This window comes from Mobula hypostoma, chromosome 16 (genome assembly GCF_963921235.1).
Source record: "Mobula hypostoma chromosome 16, sMobHyp1.1, whole genome shotgun sequence".
Classification (NCBI taxonomy): domain Eukaryota; kingdom Metazoa; phylum Chordata; class Chondrichthyes; order Myliobatiformes; family Myliobatidae; genus Mobula; species Mobula hypostoma.
The window spans coordinates 2089317-2109319 of record NC_086112.1 but is presented as its reverse complement, the minus strand read 5'-3'; the positions used below and the strand labels follow the sequence as shown (position 1 = coordinate 2109319).

The window sequence follows — 20003 nt, the reverse complement described above, 5'->3', positions numbered from 1 at the left end:
TTATGTATTACAATGTACTGCTGCTGCAAAATAACAGATTTCACGACATATGTCAACAACATGAAACCTGATTCAGATTCTAATGCATTTGTAGTTCTTTCACTGACTGCACGACAAGATAGGACTTATTAAAGTTTATTTACTCTGTGCCTGTCTGTTAGGGACCAAAACATTTTCATATGATATTTCACATTGGTAAAGCTCTATGTCTATGGGCCTAGTGTGCTTGTGTTCAAATAACAGCCTGCATAACAAAATGAGGGGAGTTAATTATCGTGTTTTCTGTGGAACTTAGGTACATCAAATCAGAATCAGCCTTATTATCACTGACATATCTCATGAAATTTGTTGTTTTCAAGCAGCAGCATATTGCAATATGTAATAATTTTAAAATATATAAATTATAACAAATATATATAAAAATAAATTCAGTAAGTAGTGCAAAAAGAGGAGAAGTCAGTGAGGTGGTGTTCATGGATTCACTGTCCATTCAGAAATCTGATAGTGGAGGGGAAGAAGCTGTTCCTGAGATGCTGAGTGAGTGATTAGGCTAAATCCAGTGTAACAGCTCCTCTCTCTGCTCATTTTGGAAAACTGCAGTAAGTGAGCTGCTTTTTGGGTAAATTACAGTCAGCATTTAATAAAAAAAAATTTTCATATATAAATATTCACATCAGCATGCTGGACAAACATATTTGAACTCAGATGCATGACGTTATTCCGAGGTGGTTCACAGGCTTCCCCATTACACATTAGGCCCCTGCCACCACCACACCACCATAGCCAGACACATTCCACTGGGGAGGAGGCAAAAAGTGTCAGGGCTTAGTCTCAGTACTATTGAAGCATTTATAAACTGAATTCTTCTCTCAGATACAGCTGGTTTAAGGCACATGGATGAATGGAAGTCTGAGAAAATATTTGAGAATCTTGGTTGAAGAAACAAAACGGCATACTAAGTCCCATTCCAATTCCAACATGCCAGTCTATGGCATCTTCTACTGCCTTGATGAGGCAACCCTCAAGTCGGAGGACCACAACCTCATATTCCATCTGGATAGCTTCCTACCTGATTGCATGAACATCAACTTCTTCAACTTACAGTAATTTTCCCCTCTCCCTTCCCTCTTCTCCATTCCTAATTCTGGCTCCCCTCTCACCCTTCCTCTTCTCCTCACCTGCCTAGCTCCTCCCCCTGGTGCCCCTCCTGCTTCCCTTTTTCCCATGGCCCACTCTCCTCTCCTAACAGATTCCTTCTTCTCCAGCCCTTTACCTTTTCCATCTATCACCTCCCAGCTTCTTACTTCATCCCCCCCCCCTTTCCCCACCCACCTGGCTTCACCTATCACCTTCTAGCTTGTTCTCCTCCTCCTCCCCCCACCTTCTTGTTCTGGCATCCTCCCACTTTCCTTTCAAGTCCTAATGAAGGGTTTCAGCCCGAAACATTGACTGCTATTCATCTCCATACAGTAGATGCTGCCTGACCTGCTGAGTTCCCTCAGCATTTTGAATGTATTAGAAATGACATGTTATGTTTTTCTTAAGATGTTATTTTGCTCAATTCTTTTCCAAATTAATTTGTTTATAGTCTTCTCTTCCAGTAGACTCCTAGACACGTACCACTTACTGGCGGAATGAAAATATATCGAGGTGTTCAGGCTTCTGGAAGGATGTTCTGACGGAAATTTGCCTGATGCTCCAAGCACAGCTCCAACTTCACAGTCAAGTGTCAGACAGCTCGAGTTAGAAAATTCCAAAGAATTTTTACATTCCAGGTCAACCAAAAAAAGGTTGCTATTGTGACCCTTATTTTCAAAGTTCAAAGTAAAATTTATTATCAGAGTACACACATGCTGCCACATACAACCCTGAGATTCTTTTCCTGCAGGCTTACTTAACAAATCTATAGAACAGTAACTGTAAACAGGATCAATGGACAACAAACTGGGAAAATGCTGATATAAATAAATAGCGATAAATAACAAGCATGAAATAACAAGATAAAGAGTCTTTAAGGCGAGACCATCTGTTGTGGAACACCAGTCATAGAGTGAGTGTAGTTGTCAGCCAGATGGTAGCAAGGTAGTAACTGTTCTTGAATCTGACAGTGCGGGTCCTGAGACTCCTGTACCTTCTACTTGATGGCAGCTGTGAGAAAAGAGCGTGGCCTGGGTGGTGAGAATCTTTGATGATGGATACTGGCTTTCTCCGCCAACGTTTCATGTAGATGTGCTCAATGGTTGGTAGTGTTTTACCTGTGCTGTACTGGGCTGGATCCACTACCTTTTGCTGGATTTTCAATCCAAAGGCATTGGTGTTCCCATACCAGGCTGTGATGCAGCCAGTCAGCACACTTTCCACCACACATCTACAGAAATTTGACAAGATTTTTGATGACATGTTGAATCACCGCAGAGTCCCGAGGAAGTCGAGGTGCTGTCGGTCTTTGCAATTATATTTATATGATGGGTCCAGGACAGGTCCTCTGAGATGGTGACAGCCAGGAATTTAAAGTTACTGACCTCCTCCACCTCTGATCCTCTGATGATTACTGGCTCACTGACCTACGGTTTCCGTCTCCTGAAATCTACAATTAGTTCCTTGGTCATATTGACATTGAGTGAGAGGTCGTTGTTATTACATTACTCAGCCAAACTTGCAATCTCCCTCCTGTTTGCTGATTCATCACCATCCTTGATAGTGCCCATAACAGTGATGACATCACCACTGATGTCATATAAACTGCGGCCGATTATAAGCAAGCACTCGCTCAACTGCATGATAGTGTCTGCAGGCAAGGAACATTCATCCCGATGCATTTCAGATTATAGTTGGTGACTTTAACCGGGTCTGTCCAGTTATCACCAGCACATAACCTGTTGCGTCAGAGGTCCCAACACACTAGATCACCGCCACACTGCAATAAGGAATGCCTATCGTTCCTTTCCGATTTTGACATTTTGACCCTTTGACCACCTGGTTGTAGACATTTCAACCATTGAAACATCTTCTCTGACTACCCTGTTATAAACTCAAGTGTAAGGCCTTACCTACCGTCATCTGACAATATTCAGCACTGCAAGAATGAATCCCCTGAAGCAGATCTAATGTGGAGTATCCACACCAAGGCCAACAGACTCAAAACAGTTACTTTCTCCAAACAGTGAGGCTGATCAAAGTCTCCACCCACAAACCCACCCCTCCTCTACTTTATCAGTCACCTTATGGACATACAATCAATATATGTCTGTAAGATATCTTATGCATTTATATTTATTGTGTTTTATTATTATTACTGTGTTCTTTATCTATTATTTCATTCTCCTTTACAATTGTGTACTGCAAATTACATTAAGCAACCTTGAATCTAGAACTAATTGATGAAGCATACAAGCCAGTGCCATTTCGCAGCCTTCTGCATTTCAGCCACGGTTGGAGAGGCCCTTGAAAAAACAAGGCATGGAAGGATATGGACCTATTGCAGGCAAACGGCAGAGCAGACTTGATGGGCTGAATGGCCTAATTCTGCTCCTTTGTCTTATATCTTATGGTCAATATAAGTCAATCGCTAAAATGGTCACGTGGAGGTGGTAAACTGATTGGCTCATTTCTCTGCTGTACAACTGATGACACTATGAAACACCAGGAGTTTGTGGCTCTTGGCAGAGAAGATCTGTGGTGGCCTACTGTACACACACAACTTTGTCATCTGGCTAGATGCTGAATGGTTGAAAGGAAAGAGAAGAATGATACAACACCCAGGCAGGATGCAGAGGACAACATGCCCAACAGCTTAAGCTATAAGCCTTCAGCCACTTAAAGTCGAAGGAAGACAGTCCCAGCCTATCCAGCCTCTCCTTATCACTCGAGCTCTTCAGTCTTGATATCTTCCTTGTGAATCTTTCCTGCACCTTTTCCAGCTTAATGACATCTGCCCTTATTGTTGGACAACCAGACGGAACAAGTGTTGCCCCAGCAATGACTTGTACAGTTACGGCATGATGTCCCAATTCCTGTACTCAATTCCATATGGTCAGAGAAAAATCAGGTAGAAAAATGAAGATAAGAAATGCTTTTGATTTGATTTTAGTTATTTCGATACAGTGTGGAACAGGCCCTCCCAGGCCTTCAACCTGCGCAGCCCAGTAACCCCTGATTTAACCCCAGCTTCATCATGGGACAATTTACAATGACCATTTAACCTACTACCCAGTACGTCTGGTGGACTGTGGGAGGAAACCCACACGTTCCACGGAGAGGACATACAAACTCATTGCAGAGGATGCTGGGATTGACCTCCAAACTCTGACCCCACCCCCCCTAAGCTGTTATAGCATCACGCTAACCACTATGCTACCATGGAATAGATTCTGGAATAAATTTTTAGAACAGCACTTTCTAGAGTAATCCAGAGAGCAGAGTGTATTAGCAGAGTGGTAATGTGCAACAAGATATGATTAATTAGTGACCTCATAATTATATATTAACTGACCTGGGTAGCAGCAATTATCATGCGACTGAATTTTACATTTAGTTTGAAAATGAGAAAAATGTACATCAAAAACTTTTAGTTTTAGAGTTTTTAAAAGATTTTATAACACAGGTTTCCTCTGAAAACTTGAAGACTTGAATATGAACTGCTAAATTTTATTAACTTTTGAATATGAATGTGGGAGTCAAACTCAAGCCATAAGTCAAGTACAGTACAAACATAAACCTGTTGTTTACTGAGGGGTTGGAGCATCACAAATGCGACACCTTACCAAACACAAACCACTTACAGCAATATTTGCATAGAGAGAATGAATATTAATGCCGGCAGTGATAATTTCCTGCAGATAGGCAAACAACAGCTGATTCAAGTCACACACCACTGCATTGCCTAAACAAAAAGAAACCATATATTCCCAACAAATTTCAATGATCTCGTTGTAGTTAAGTGGATTTTGCAGCAGTAGTAAACATAGGAGTTCTGAAATACTGTGTGTTCCAGAGAAAATTATTGCCTAAAATACAATTCCTTAACAGGTTCAGCCACTCTCCCACGAGAAGTAACTTTTCTTTCAAATTTAATAAAATATCAAAGATCTCAAGGAGAGATTGACGTGCGTAGCAGAATTGTGTAAATCAGTTTGTATCCTTATCTTCCTCACCTGAAGCATTTTACCTTTTGGTAAATTCTCTCATTTTAGTAACTTTACACATGAACCCCTCTCCCTCACTGATAATCTCTTGCTTTCTGTTATACTGTCAAACACAATCTTTAAAATAATATTATGATTTAACTTCAATGTTAACTTCCAGTAATACGTACATATCTTGCCATTATTTTATTCCGTTCTTCCTCATTGTCCAATTTGGCGAGCTCAGAAGCACCAACAGAAACAGTTGCTGTCAGAGTAACCAGTAGTATTATGTGACCTTTTCCTTCTGAGAGTGTAAGGTCCAATTTGTGTGTATGTTCCTTACTTAGGCCTGTTAAATCAACTTGACATCTGTAAGAAAAAGTGTAAAATAATCAATTGTTCATCTCCAATACTTATTGTCTTATTTTACTTTATTTACAGATAAAGTACAGAACAGGCCCTTCCAGCCTCCTGAACCACACTGCCCAGCACCTACCAATTTAACCACTAGCCTAATCAAGGGACCAATAAACCTACCTGCTAGGTACGTCTTTGGACTTTGGGAGGAAACCAGAGCACCCGGAGAAAACCCACACACACACATGGGAAGTTTCTTACAGAGGACAACGGAATCAAACTCGAATCTCCAATGCCCTGAGCAGCAATAGCATCTCACTAAACACTACGTAACCGTGAAGCCACAGTATCATGGCACTGTTACAGCTTGGTGTGTTCCAGAGTTCAGAGTTCAATACTGCCATCCTCTGTGAGAAGTCCACGTGGAATACCAGGGTTCTCGGGTGCTCCGATTTCCACCCACAGTCCAAAGACAAACCGGTTAGGATAACTGGCCATGGTGAATTATCCTGTGATTAGGCTGGGGTTAATCAGGGTTGTAGGGTGTTGTGGCAACGTGGATCAAAGGGCCAGAAGGGTCAACTCACCAAAAAAAAAATACATTTGACTGTCTAAAAAACTTCAGTTAAATTATTGTCTTTGATTTTTTTTTATCTTTTTAATGTCTAAAAATAAGCAAGTATCAGTTAAAACCTGGAATAAACCAGTAAATGGTAATTCTCAATGGGTCAGGAGCATCTGTGGAGAGGGTAACAAAATTATCCTCATTTCAAACGGACATTGACCATAATCATTGACTCATTTCTTTATCCACAGATGCAGACTATTTCCAGCATTTTCTGTGTTCATTTTGCACTTTCAACATCTGCAGTTTTTATTTGCTCTTTGATTAATCAAGCATTTACATTCCTCCAAGTATTGAACATCCTAACCATTGTTGAAGACCGTAGACAACAGTAAATTTTTTGTTGGATTATGAACTGCAGGTATGAACCACACTCAATTTTCCAGTCTAAAACTGACTGGGTTTGACTGGGAGGAATCGACGAGGGAATTTCCCTTAGCGCTATGCCAAATTATGAGACAGAATTTCAGAATGAAAGGTTATCCATTTCAGAAGGCAGCGAGAAGGAATTTCAGAATGAGAAGTCATCCATTTCGGAAGGCAGTGAGAAAGAACTTCTTCCTGCAGAGAGTGAGATATTGGTGGAATTCTTTGCCTCAGAAAGTTGCAGTGGCAGCGTCTAGGGATATATTCAAGGTGGAGATTGACAGACATTTAGGAACTACTTATTCAGGGTTTAGGTTGGAAGAGGCAGAGAAGCAGGGAGTAATCATGGGATGGTGAGGTCACATGGGGTGTACATCGTTAGACCAAATTTCAAACGAATGAAGCCATCTTCATTATGCCAGATATTTCTGCCCTTAGGTTCAGTGGTGAGTCTACTGGTAGTGTGGTGGGAGTGGACGTCAGATCTGACCTCTCACACATTGCTAACTTCTGTGCTTCAATGCACAGGTGCACAAATCAGAGCTGAGCAGACCTGTGAGAAGGACATTGTCAGTGAATGTCCACACAGCCAACTCCGGTTTACATTTCAGTTCTTTGTTCACAGCACTGAGCATAGGCATGCTGTACTTTGCTGTTTTGCTCTCGAGAGATTTTACATCCTCTACAAGACAAAAATGGGTACAAATTTGTTCTGACAATGAGGCAATGCAGAGGTGCTTGCCTAGACCTTGTAATTCAAATCCCTGGCATGGAACGCAATCTCTTGGCAAAATGACAAAGTTATACCGCTGAGACAATCCCAGAGCAAACTTTTATACTGTACTACGTTTGGTGGCACACAAAGTTTGATTAATGGCAATAACTGAATAATTAACTAAACCAGTTATGCTTCATATCATATTTAGATAAAACTATTAAACTTGAAAGACTGATCACAAATACAGTGGATTCCGGTTAATTGGGGCACATCCAGATCAGTACGTTTTGGCCCAATTAAGTGGCTGTCCCATTTAAATGAGGTTTCATGGAAAAAATTTAAAAAGTATCAAAAGCAAACTACAGTTTAACAGTAAAATATTATGTATCCTAATGAAATACAGAATAAATTAGAACACTACCAACACTACTGCAGTACTATAAAACTGTGTATTAAAGTTTGAGCACCCTTATCTGAAATGCTTGGTGCCTGAAGTGTTTTGGATTTTGGAATTTTTTCAGACTTTGCAATATTTGCATCTATATAATGAGATAGCTTGGGGATGGGACCCGAGTCTAAACATGAAGTTCATTTATATTACATGTACAGCTTATATATATACTCTGAAGGTAGTTTTATATAATATTTTTAAACATTTTGTGCATGAAAATATAATGTGTATATAGAACCAGCAGAAACGTAAGCTGTCACTTCTTCAGCCGCCAAGGTGGATATTCAGCAGCTCCTTGGGATTGCCATCATTCCCAACTCTGAATTTAGGTGCTACTGGTAAGAGGTCTTTGTCTTACACTTGTTCATCACACATGTAGATTTATTTATTTATTTGTTGAGACACAGCACTGGATATGCTTTTCTGGCCCTTCAAGCTGTACCACCTGTCAATTCCACAATTTTAAATCCTAGTCTAATCATGGGACAGTTTACAATGACCAGGGAAAGCATTGGAGTCTATTATTAAGGACGAGGTTTCGGGATACTTGGAGACTAATGATAAAATAAATCAAAGTCAGCATGGTTTCTATGAAGGGAAATCTTCCCTGACAAATCTGTTAGAATTCTTTGGGGAAGTAACAAGCATCGTGGACAAAGGAGAGGCAGTGGATGACATTAACTTGGATTTTCAAAAGGCATTTGATAAGGTGACTCACATGAGACTGTTTAACAAGATAAAATCCACTGGTGTTACAGGAAAGATACTGGCACGGATAGAGGAATGGCTGACAGGCAGGAGGCAGTGAGTGGGAATAAAAGGGGCCTTTTCTGGTTGGCTGCCAGTGACTAGCTGTGTTCCTCAAGGGTCAGTATTGGGACCACTGCTTTTCACATTGTTTGTCAATGATTCAGTTAATGGAATTGATGGTTTTGTGGCTAAGTTCGTGGATGATAAGTGGAGGGGTAGGTAGTGCTGAGGAAGGAATGTGATTGCAGCTGGACTTAGACAAATAGGAAGAATGAGCAAAGAAGTGGCAGGTGGAATATAGTGTTGGAAAACGTATGGTGTTGCATTTTGGTAAAAGGAACAATTGCACGAACTATTATCTAAATGAGGAGAAAATTCAAACATCAGAGGTGCAGAGGGACTTAGGACTTGTGCAAGGCTCCTGGAAAGTTAATTCACAGGTTGAGTCTGTGGTAAAGAAGGCAAATGCAATGTTGGCATTTATTTCAAGGGAATAGAGTATAAAACAAGGAGATAATGCTGAGGCTTTATACGACACTAGTCAGGCTGCACTTGGAGTATTGTCAGCAGTTTTGGGCCTCTTATCTCAGAAAGGATATATTGCCATTCGAGAAAGTCCAGAGGAGATTCACGAGGATGATTCCAGGAATTAAGGGGTTAACATATGAGGAGTGTTTGGCAGTTTGGACCTGTACTCTCTGGAATTTAGAAGAATGCAGGAGGATCTCATTGAAACCTACTGAATGTTGAAAGGACTAGATAGAGTGGGTATGGAGAGCATGTTCCCTCTGGTTGGGGTATCCAGAACAACAGGCACAGCCTCAAAATTAAGGGGTGACCTTTTAAAACAGAAGTAAGGAGGAATTTTTTAAACCAAAGAGTGGTGAATCTGTGGAATGCTCTGCCACAGACTGCGGTGGAGGCCAAGTCCAAGGGCATATTCAAAGCAAAAGTTGATAGCTTCCTGATTGATCAGGATATAGTGAGAGGGCAAGTGTATGGGGTTGAATGGGATCCAGGATCAGCCATGAGGAAATGGCGGAGAGGACTCGATGAGCTGAATGGCCTTTGCCTTATGGACTAACTAACCTCCCAAGTGGTCCACCTTTGGACTGTGGGAGGAAACCAGGCACCTGGGGGAACCACATAGTCATGGGAAGAACGTACAAACTCCCTACTGATGACTTTCATCAGTGACAATCTTGGCAAACACATGAATGAATTTCTCCGCTGCTTTGTGATCAGCAGATGCTTTATCACCAAAAATCTTTAACAATTTAATACCATGCCTTTTCTTAAATGTCTGCAACCAGCCTGCTGAATATTCACAATTTTCAATTTGCCGTGATAAATCTTTGCTTGTTTCACGATCAGTGTACCATTAAGCAGTGTACATCCACTCTGACGCGGACGAATACACTCTTTCTATACGTAATTGAGATCTTCATTTTCACTTTATGCAGTATTTTTCTATTTTTCATTAACTTCTGTTCATTACATACAGTATGTGAGGTCACTTCTCAGAACTGTGTGTGGCACGCAGAGGCCTGTACATCACCTGGGAACCTTCCTGGTATCTTGGGAAATTTTCCAACTGGGAAGTCAGGTCAGCACTCAATAAAATTTTGGATTTTGGAGGGTTTCGGAATTTGTGGTCAATTTATAGCCTCTGACACTTATTGATGGAGGAATTCAATCAGTTTACACTGCTGTTTTCTTTTGATTGACCACAAATGAACAAAATCAGTGCAAACTCTAGTGTACATCATGAACTGCCTTTATACAAGGCTATTGGCAATTACATCCTCCAAATCTTAACTTTCATTGTAACATTCAAAATGGTTGTTGATACCTTCAAATTCTTCACATCTCCTAACTTGTTGAAGGTATGAAATTGTTTCATATTCACTCCCACCCATTTCTGGCATTTCCAAGCTTGAATACTTAATTCTCACCAACTATTAGTGACAAAGATCACTGCTATTTGAACCCAAACACACACAACTGATGCTGTTTAAAAATTGTTCACTTGAAGCACGGTGTAATGTCTAACGGCCACAGAAGCGTATGTGACTGACACTAGTTTGAAACTGTTCAGAACAGTGTCCTGCCCTGAATAAGCCACGTAGTGTCCCAAGTTAATGATGGGAATCAAAGTTCAATGTAAATTTATTATCAAAGTACATATATACAATCCTGAGATTCATTTTCTTGTGAGCATTCAAAGTAAATACAAGAAGCACAACAGAATCAATGAAAGACCTCACCCAAAAGGACGGTCGGGCAACCAGTGTGCAAACGACAACAAACTGTGCAAGTACAAAGGAAATAATAATAAATAAGCAATAAATATCGAGAACATGAGATGAAGAGTCCTTGGAAGTGAGTCCATAGGTTGTGGGAACATTTCATTGTTGGGGTGAGTGAAGTTATCTCTTCTGGATAACTGTTCCTGTTATTATCCCTCAGTGTGAGTCCCGAGGCTCTTGTACCTTCTTCCCAATGGCAGCACTGAGAAGAGACCATGACCATGGTGCTGGGGGTCTTTGATGATAGATGCTGCTTTCCTGCGACAGCACTCCGTGTGGATGTGCTCAGTGGTGGAGAGGACTTTAACTGTGATGGACTGGACTGTATACTCTTAGTAGGATTTTCCGTTCAAGGGCATTGGTGTTTCCATACCAACCAATCCATACACTCTCCACTGCAGACCTATAGAAGTCTGTCAATCTTATCCTCTCTGGATCAGGAGCTCGATGGTTGAGGGGTAATAACTGTTCTTGAACCTGGTGGTGTGGGATTTGAGGTTCTTGCACCTTCTTCCTGATGGCAGTAGTGGGAAGAGAGTATGACCTGGGTCGTGGAAGTCCTTGATGATGGATGCTGCTTTTCCTGTGACAGTGTTTTGTGTAGATGTGCTCAGTGGTGGGGAGGGATTTACCTGCTTATTTGCTGTCCTCATTTTCCAATGGCCCAATTAACTGGAATCAATGGTAATTAATGTGTTAATACTGAAATTCTGATCAAATTCTCAAACTAAATAGGTACTGACCCTATTTTCTCTGATGGGCACCTTGTAACCGTATAGATATTGTATCCATGACACTGGTTCACAACATTGTTATGCAGCTATAAAGATGCAAGAATTTTTAATCCAAGTGACATTTTTTGGTTAATTACAGATATACTTCAGTTGTGCTATAATTAGATCATTTGTGCTCTTCTGATAAAACTTGGAGATTTAGCTGAGCATATTGAATCAGTGTAAACACTGGATTCTGAGCAGAACCAAACCTAAGCAATGCTTGATATCTTCCAATGGTTGTGGTGCTTCAGAAATCCAATCCAATAACCCATGAGCCATGATGTTTAAAATGAAGAAATCTGTAACAACTTGGAACTTATGGCGAATTTCTTTAATGCACATCTTTCAGTAGAATCCAAAGCCAATAAAACAAGGAAAGTAAACGACACTTAATATTGGCAGTCATGGACAATAGCCTGTCAAAGATGATATATCTTTTCTGTTGTATAATGTGGTATTGGTATGTTGCAAGATGCCTGTGCTATTAATTTTTTCTTGATTAGAAAAAAATCACCTTGCATGTTTTGATAACAAAATCACACCATATAGGTCAGATGTTCAATGGAGAAGCTAAACCATTAAAACATATTACAAGCATTCTACAGGTTTGGTCTTGCATTTAGCTGATTGCTTTGAAAGGTGTTTTGGAATTTAAGAGCAGCAACATTAAATTTCCTGTGCATCTGACATTTTATTTTGTCAAAACTGAATTAATTATCAGATCTCTAAAGAGAATCTATGGATCATTGGCAACAAATCACCACAAGAAAATAATAGTGAAGAGGCAGCTGTTGGATCAATAACTGCTGGCAGATTTGGTTACACGCTTCAGTTTAGGGTTTACTTATTCTGTTTGCTAGGTTCATGTTTAGATGGTTCAAGGTGAGGCAGAGTAGAAGAAGGCATCCGAACAGTGAGGAGGATTTTATTTACCCCATTTCCTCATATTGAGCAGGTGGAGTTAGATACGTCAAACCATTGGACATAAATACCTAAAGTAGTCAATAGACCTCAACAGGGAGGGTGTATTACAAAGAAGACTGAGTGGTAATGGTTGGTACGATTGTACCAGGGAGTCATGGAGATTTGCCATTGGATGTCACAGGTTCTTGTAAGATCTAGAAACAAATATCACGTGGCTTCATTTCCACTGGAATTTTCATAAGCCAAAGACAAACTCAGACTGCACAAGGTTCCCTCTGAAGATATTTGCTCCCTTGCATTTTAAAACCAAAATTACAATTTATGATGGAATCATACAAAAGGTACATCACAGTTAAAGCCTACCCAACCACTGAGCACAACCACATGAAACACTTTTGTAGGAAACCAGCATTCATCAACAGAGATCCCCAACATCCAGACCATGCTCTCTTCTTGCTGCTGCCATCAGGTAGAAGATACTGTGCTATTAAAGCCTTGAGAACCTCAGGACTTGCGCCACCAGGTTCAAGAACAGTTATTACCCCTCAACCATCGGGCTCTTGAATAAAAGGGGATAACTACACTCACTTGCTCCATCATGAAAATGTTCCTACAACTGATGATCTCACCTTAAGGACTTTTTATCTCATTATCTCATGTTCTCATTATTTATATTTTCATTTGCACAGTTTGTTGTTTTCTGCACTCTGGCTATTTGTTCATTGATCCTGTTATAGTTACTATTCTACAGATTTGCTGATTATGCCTGCAGGAAATGAACCTCAGGGTTGTATATGATGACATAAAATGTATTTTGATAATAACATTTACTTTGAACTTTGATCATTCAAAGATTCAAAGCTTCAAAGTACATTTATTATCAAAGTATGTATACAAAATACAACTCAGAGATTTGAGCTCCCACAGGCAGTCACAAAACAAAGAAACACCATGGAACCCATTCAAGAAAACACCAAACACCCAATGTGTGAAAAAAGAACGAATTACGCAAACAGTAAAAGGAAAGTGAACAACACATAGAATAGCACACAGCAAACCAGGAGTCCTGTAGTATTCAGTTCAGTGCCGTGCTGCAAGTCTACTGCAGGCCACAGGGCAAAGCATTCTTCACTGAAGCGTTCCGAACGGATCAATCAGGCCAATCAAACCACTCAAAAGCAGCAGCAGAAGAATAACTAAATCCAGGAACACGGGCAACATGAACCTCAAAGACCCCCAAAACAAGTCCATTGCCTCACCAATGAATCCTTGCAATATCGATCCTAAGACCCCTGGCACTGGCACTTCACAAGTGCTGAGACCTGCATCTCAGTTGCCTTCGTTAGTAGTTAGTAATCTATAAGTTAGTCTTAAGATAAACAGTATCTGAGGAGCATACAAGACCACACTTTATAAGCTCAGAAATGTTTATATCACGGAGTGCCTCAACACTGATCATAAGAACTCATTGTGTTAGTGAAGGACCGATCAACTGACAAGCTGAAACCGTAATTAAATAGGTATTGACCCTACTTTTACTCATTGTTAGAAAGATTGTATAGTTACAATTAAATTCTTTTTGAGCATGATTATTTTCCCAATGAAAGTGTGCTCAAATCCGATATATAGAGTATTTACGTAGGTAAAGTGCAATTTGGAAAGTTCAGTACAAATAACAGTTCTGAATGAGCTTCATTACTTTCACATTCTTGTTTGACCAGAAGTGAGATATTATATGAGTGTAATTTAATTTAATCATCACAAAATATATGAAAGGGAAAAGAGCAGAGTGGATAATTAGAGTGGCCCTTTGCTGTTTTGAAGATGCAGCACTTATTTAATGAAGCATTGACCCCATAAATGTATCAGTTATGAATAAATCACAGGATTTTCTAATGGCTCACTTTCACATTAGCTTGCTTTTGCAAAAAACTGTATACAGTAGGAGTAACTGATTATTTGGACTAACCAGGAAAGCAAAAATTTGCATTTCTAATTCTGTATGATGCACTTAGTAACGGACTCGTGACCAGCTCTCCACTGTACGAGGGGAACTAAAACAGATGAAGAGATGGCTCTGCAGAAAAGTTCAATACACTGAATACTTCTGACCTTCCAGTTACTAAAATTTAAACTGTACATCTCACACCCACTCTGTTCACTTTGTCCATCTCACACCCACTCTGTCCACTTTGTCCATCTCACACCCACTCTGTTCACTTTGTCCATCTCACACCCACTCTGTCCACTTTGTCCATCTCACACCCACTCTGTTCACTTTGTACATCTCACACTCACTCTGTTCACTTTGTACTTTTCATACCCACTCTGTTCACTTTGTCCATCTCACACCCACTATGTCCACTTTGTACATCTCACACCCACTCTGTTCACTTTGTCCATCTCACACCCACTCTGTTCACATTGTACTTTTCATTCCCACTCTGTCCACTTTGTCCATCTCACACCCACTATGTCCACTTTGTCCATCTCACACCCACTCTGTTCACTTTGTAATCTCACACCCACTCTGTTCACTTTGTCCATCTCACACCCACTCTGTTCACTTTGTAATCTCACACCCACTCTGTCCACTTTGTAATCTCACACCCACTCTGTCCACTTTGTCCATCTCACACCCACTCTGTTCACTTTGTACATCTCACACCCACTCTGTTCAATTTGTCCATCTCACACCCACTCTGTTCACTTTGTACATCTCACACCCATTCTGTTCACTTTGTACTTTTCACACCCACTCTGTTCACTATGTCCACTTTGTCCATCTCACACCCACTCTGTTCACTTTGTACTTTTCACACCCACTCTGTTCACTTTGTCCATCTCACACCCACTATGTCCACTTTGTCCATCTCACACCCACTCTGTTCACTTTGTAATCTCACACCCGCTCTGTTCACTTTGTACATCTCACACCCACTCTGTTCACTTTGTAATCTCACACCCACTCTGTCCACTTTGTCCATCTCACACCCACTCTGTTCACTTTGTCCATCTCACACCCATTCTGTCCACTTTGTCCATCTCACACCCACTCTGTTCACTTTGTAATCTCACACCCACTCTGTCCACTTTGTCCATCTCACACCCACTCTGTTCACTTTGTCCATCTCACACCCACTCTGTTCACTTTGTAATCTCACACCCACTCTGTCCACTTTGTAATCTCACACCCACTCTGTCCACTTTGTCCATCTCACACCCACTCTGTTCACTTTGTCCATCTCACACCCACTCTGTTCACTTTGTACATCTCACACCCACTCTGTTCAATTTGTCCATCTCACACCCACTCTGTTCACTTTGTACATCTCACACCCACTCTGTTCACTTTGTACTTTTCACACCCACTCTGTTCACTATGTCCACTTTGTCCATCTCACACCCACTCTGTTCACTTTGTACTTTTCACACCCACTCTGTTCACTTTGTCCATCTCACACCCACTATGTCCACTTTGTCCATCTCACACCCACTCTGTTCACTTTGTAATCTCACACCCGCTCTGTTCACTTTGTACATCTCACACCCACTCTGTTCACTTTGTAATCTCACACCCACTCTGTCCACTTTGTCCATCTCACACCCACTCTGTTCACTTTGTCCATCTCACACCCACTCTGTTCACTTTGTACATCTCACACCCACTCTGTTCACTTTGTCCATCTCACACCCACTCTGTTCACTTTGTACTTTTCACACCCACTCTGTTCACTTCGTACTTTTCACACCCACTCTGTGCACTTTGTCCATCTCACACCCACTCTGTCCACTCTATCTACAGAACTCCAATGAACAGTGTCTCTGTTTCTGGCCAGACAGACAGCAACCTTTTGGATTCCAAACTGAAGTCAGTAATTTCTGTGCTTTGAGTATTTCTATTGCGTTCTTCACATTTCCTTTGTCTCTCTGGGTAGTTTCAGAATTCATTTACCTTCTCCTTCTCATAAATCTCTCCGGACATATTACCTGTAATTTGCTAGCCTCTGCAATCATTTTCCAACCAGCACTATCACCACCTATAATATGAAAAGTCCACTGGTCCTAATCTGTCACAATCTTTCTCTTTTGTTCTCTCCGCTTTTCTTAGTTTCCTCTGCAACTGAAAATATTTTAAATGCTTGCCTTCCTCGTGCTGAATAGTCACTGATTGAAAACATTAACTCTATTTCTCTCTGCACAGATGCTGCCTGATTACTGATTACTTTCAATGTAGTTCATTTTTATTTCACGTCTCTACCATCTACGAATTTATTCTTTAGGTTCATCATATCTGATTTGTCACACAATACCTCTGAGTTCCTAGCACAAATACACTCATAAACAATTCAATTATAGCAATTACATCTTAGTTTTAAATCCTTTCCTGGCCTTCCTGCTAGGCTTGTTCACCAACCCTGGCTACACGCACATTCTAGGCCTTTTAAACTTATCCTACTATAACAGTTTAATGACTCTGTAGTTCTCTTTCTAAATCTCTACACATCTTGATAATTCATTCTTCCTTCAAGACATTCCTTAAAATATTGTTTGATCAAACATTTGGTTAACAATTCTTGTTTTTTGTTTGCTCCATGAAAAATTTTGTCTGATAATATTCCGAAGAGGGTGATGGGGTTGAGAAACGTCCCGAGCAAATGAGGTGTTAGGGCTTCTTCCTTCCCCTACCTTGCAGGTCACCCTTGGGCAAGGTGTAGCACCTGCTTGGTCCCCCAATCAGGGTCACATGATGCCAGTGGAGCAGGTGGCGCATGGTCATATGAGCAGCCGGTGCACATCACAAGTCCTGGTTATGTGACCACTGATGCCAGGCAGGCAATCTCTGAAGAGTATTGATAATGGCTGGGGTCACTCGTCTTGTAAAAACACCACCCAGAAGAAGACAATGGAAAACCACATCTGTGGAAAAATTTGCCAAACACAATCACGTTCGAAGACTATAAGACCATAAAGCCATTGACATAGGAGCAGAATTCGGCCATTCAGCCCCTTGAGTCTGCTCCACCATTCCATCATGGCTCATACCAGATCCCACTCAACCCCATACACCTGCCTCCTCACCACATCCTTTGATGCCCTGACCAATCAGGAAACGATCAACTTCCACCTTAAATATATGCACGGACTTGGCCTCCACTGCATTCTGTGACAGAACATATCACAGACTTACTATTCTCTGGCCAAAAAATTCCTCCTTACCTCTGTTCTAAAGGGTCACCCCTCAATTTTGAGGCTATGCCCTCTAGTTCTGGATACCCCCACCAGAGGAAACATCGTCTTCACCTCCACCCTATCTAGTCCTTTCAACATTCGGTAGGTTTCAATGAGAACCTCCTGCATTCTTCTAAATTCCAGTGAGTACAGGCCCAAAGCTGTCAAATGCTCCTCATATGTTAACCCTGTCATTCCTGGAATCATCCTCGTGAACTTCCTCTGGACTGTCTCTGATGACAATATGTCCTTTCTGAGATATAAGGCCCAAACTGTTGACAATACTCCAAGCGCAGCCTGACTGTGGTTTTATAAAGCCTAAGCATTATTTCCTTGCTTTTATATTCTATTCCCCTTGAAATAAATGCCAACATTGCATTTGCCTTCTTTACCACAGACTCAACTTGTAAATTAACCTTCAGTGAGTCTTGCACAATCTAAACCATGGTTCCAAAATTGACCACTGAGGAAAACAACTAGACACTGGCAGCCAAGCAGAAAAGGCTCCTTTTATTCCCACTCACTGCCTCTTGACTGTCAGCCATTCCTCTATCCATACTAGTATCTTTCCTGTAACACCACAGGATTTTGTCTTGTTAAGCAGCCTCATGTGTGGCACCGATCAAATGCCTTCTGAAAATCTAAGTAAGTGACATCCACTGCCTCTCCTTTGGCCACCCTGCTTGTTACTTCCTCAAGGAACTCTAACTGACTTGTCGGACAAGGCTTTCCTTTGCAGAAACCATGCTGACTTTGACTTATTTAATCATTAGTCTCCAAGTACCTTGAACGCTCATCCTCAACAATAGACTCCAACACTTTCCCAACCACTGAGGTTAGGCTAACTGGCCTATAACTTCCTCTGTCTTGCCTTCCTCCCTTTTCAAACAGTGGAGTGACATTTGCAATCTTCCAGTCCCCCGGAACCATGCCAGAATCAAGTGATTCTTGAAAGATCATGACCAATGCATTCCTTATTTCTTCACCAACCTCTCTCAGGACTCTGGGATGTAGTCCATCTGACCCAGGTGACTTATCTACCTTAAGACCTTTCAGTTTGCCTTGCACTTTTTCCTTCGTAATAGCAATGGCACTCACTGCTGCTCCCTGACACTCACGGACCTCTGGCACACTGATAGTGTCTTCCACAGTGAAGACTGATGCAAAGTACCCATTAAGTTCATCTGCCATTTCTTTGTTCCCCATTACTACCTCACCAGCATCATTTTCCAGTGGTCCATTATCAACTCTCAGCTCCTTTTTATTCCTTTTATAACTGAAAAACGTTCAGTATCCTGCTTTATATTATTGGCTGGTTTGCTCTCATATTTCATCTTTTCCCTTCTTACAGCTTTTTGAGGGAGTTTAAAAGCTTTCCAATCATCCAACTTCCCTATCAATTTTGCTACCTCATATGTCCTTTCTATGGCTTTTATGCAGTCCTTAACTTCCTTTGTCAGCCACAGTTGCCTACCCTGCCACTTAAGGACTTCTTCCTCTGTGGGACATATCTATCCTGCAACATTCTCTGTCCCTATGTCCCCTTTCTAAAGATGTAATTTCATTTCTTACCAACAAAGCCACACCACCGCCTGTGCCTTCCTGCCTGTCCGTTCAGTACAATGGACATCCTTTAATGTTAACGTCCAGTGATGGCCTTCTTTCAGCCATGACTCAGTGATGCCCACAACGTCAGACCAAGACTAAAGAAATCTGGCATGTTCTCCTCGATTCTCTCTCACTGTTATTGATGCACCTTAGAAAACATCCTCTCTGGATACATCACACATTGGGATGGCAGCTGGTCTGCTCGCGCCTACAAGAAACTACAGAGAACTGTGGACACAGCTCAGCACATCGCGGAACCCAGACTCCTCTCCATGGACTCTCTCTATATATCTTGCTGCTTCAGTAAAGCAGTGAGCACAATTAAAAACACCAGGCCCCAGACATCCTCTCATCTCCCCTCTCTCATTGGGCAGAAGATACAAAAGTCTGAAAACATGTATCAAGTCAAGTCGCTTTTTATTGTCATTTCAACCATAACTGCTGGTACAGTACACAGTAAAAATGAAACAATGTTCCTCCAGGACCCTGGTCCTACATGAAACAACAGAAAACTACACTAGACTATGTGAGACAGCACAAGGCTACACCAGACTACGTTAAACAATATAAAAACTGCACTAGACTACAGACCTGCACAGGACTACATAAAGTGCACAAAACAGTGCAGGGCAGTACAATAAATAATAAACAAGACAATAAGCACAGTAGAGGACAAATTACAATATAATAATAAATGATGTAGATATCAGTCTAGGCTCTGAGTATTGAGGAGTTTGATGACTTGGGGGAAGAAACTGTTA

General features: G+C 41.1%; 1 protein-coding gene across 2 annotated transcripts in view; it reads right to left on the bottom strand.

Annotated features, from left to right (window-relative positions):
- The window catches only part of LOC134357641 (multiple C2 and transmembrane domain-containing protein 1-like), a 575938-nt gene that overhangs the window by 335655 nt on the left and 220280 nt on the right, over nucleotides 1-20003 (bottom strand). For both annotated transcript variants that reach the window (XM_063069271.1, XM_063069272.1), the window contains exon 10: nucleotides 5315-5495. In XM_063069271.1, coding sequence (XP_062925341.1) covers nucleotides 5315-5495 — 181 coding nt within the window. The remainder of the gene's footprint in view (nucleotides 1-5314; nucleotides 5496-20003) is intronic.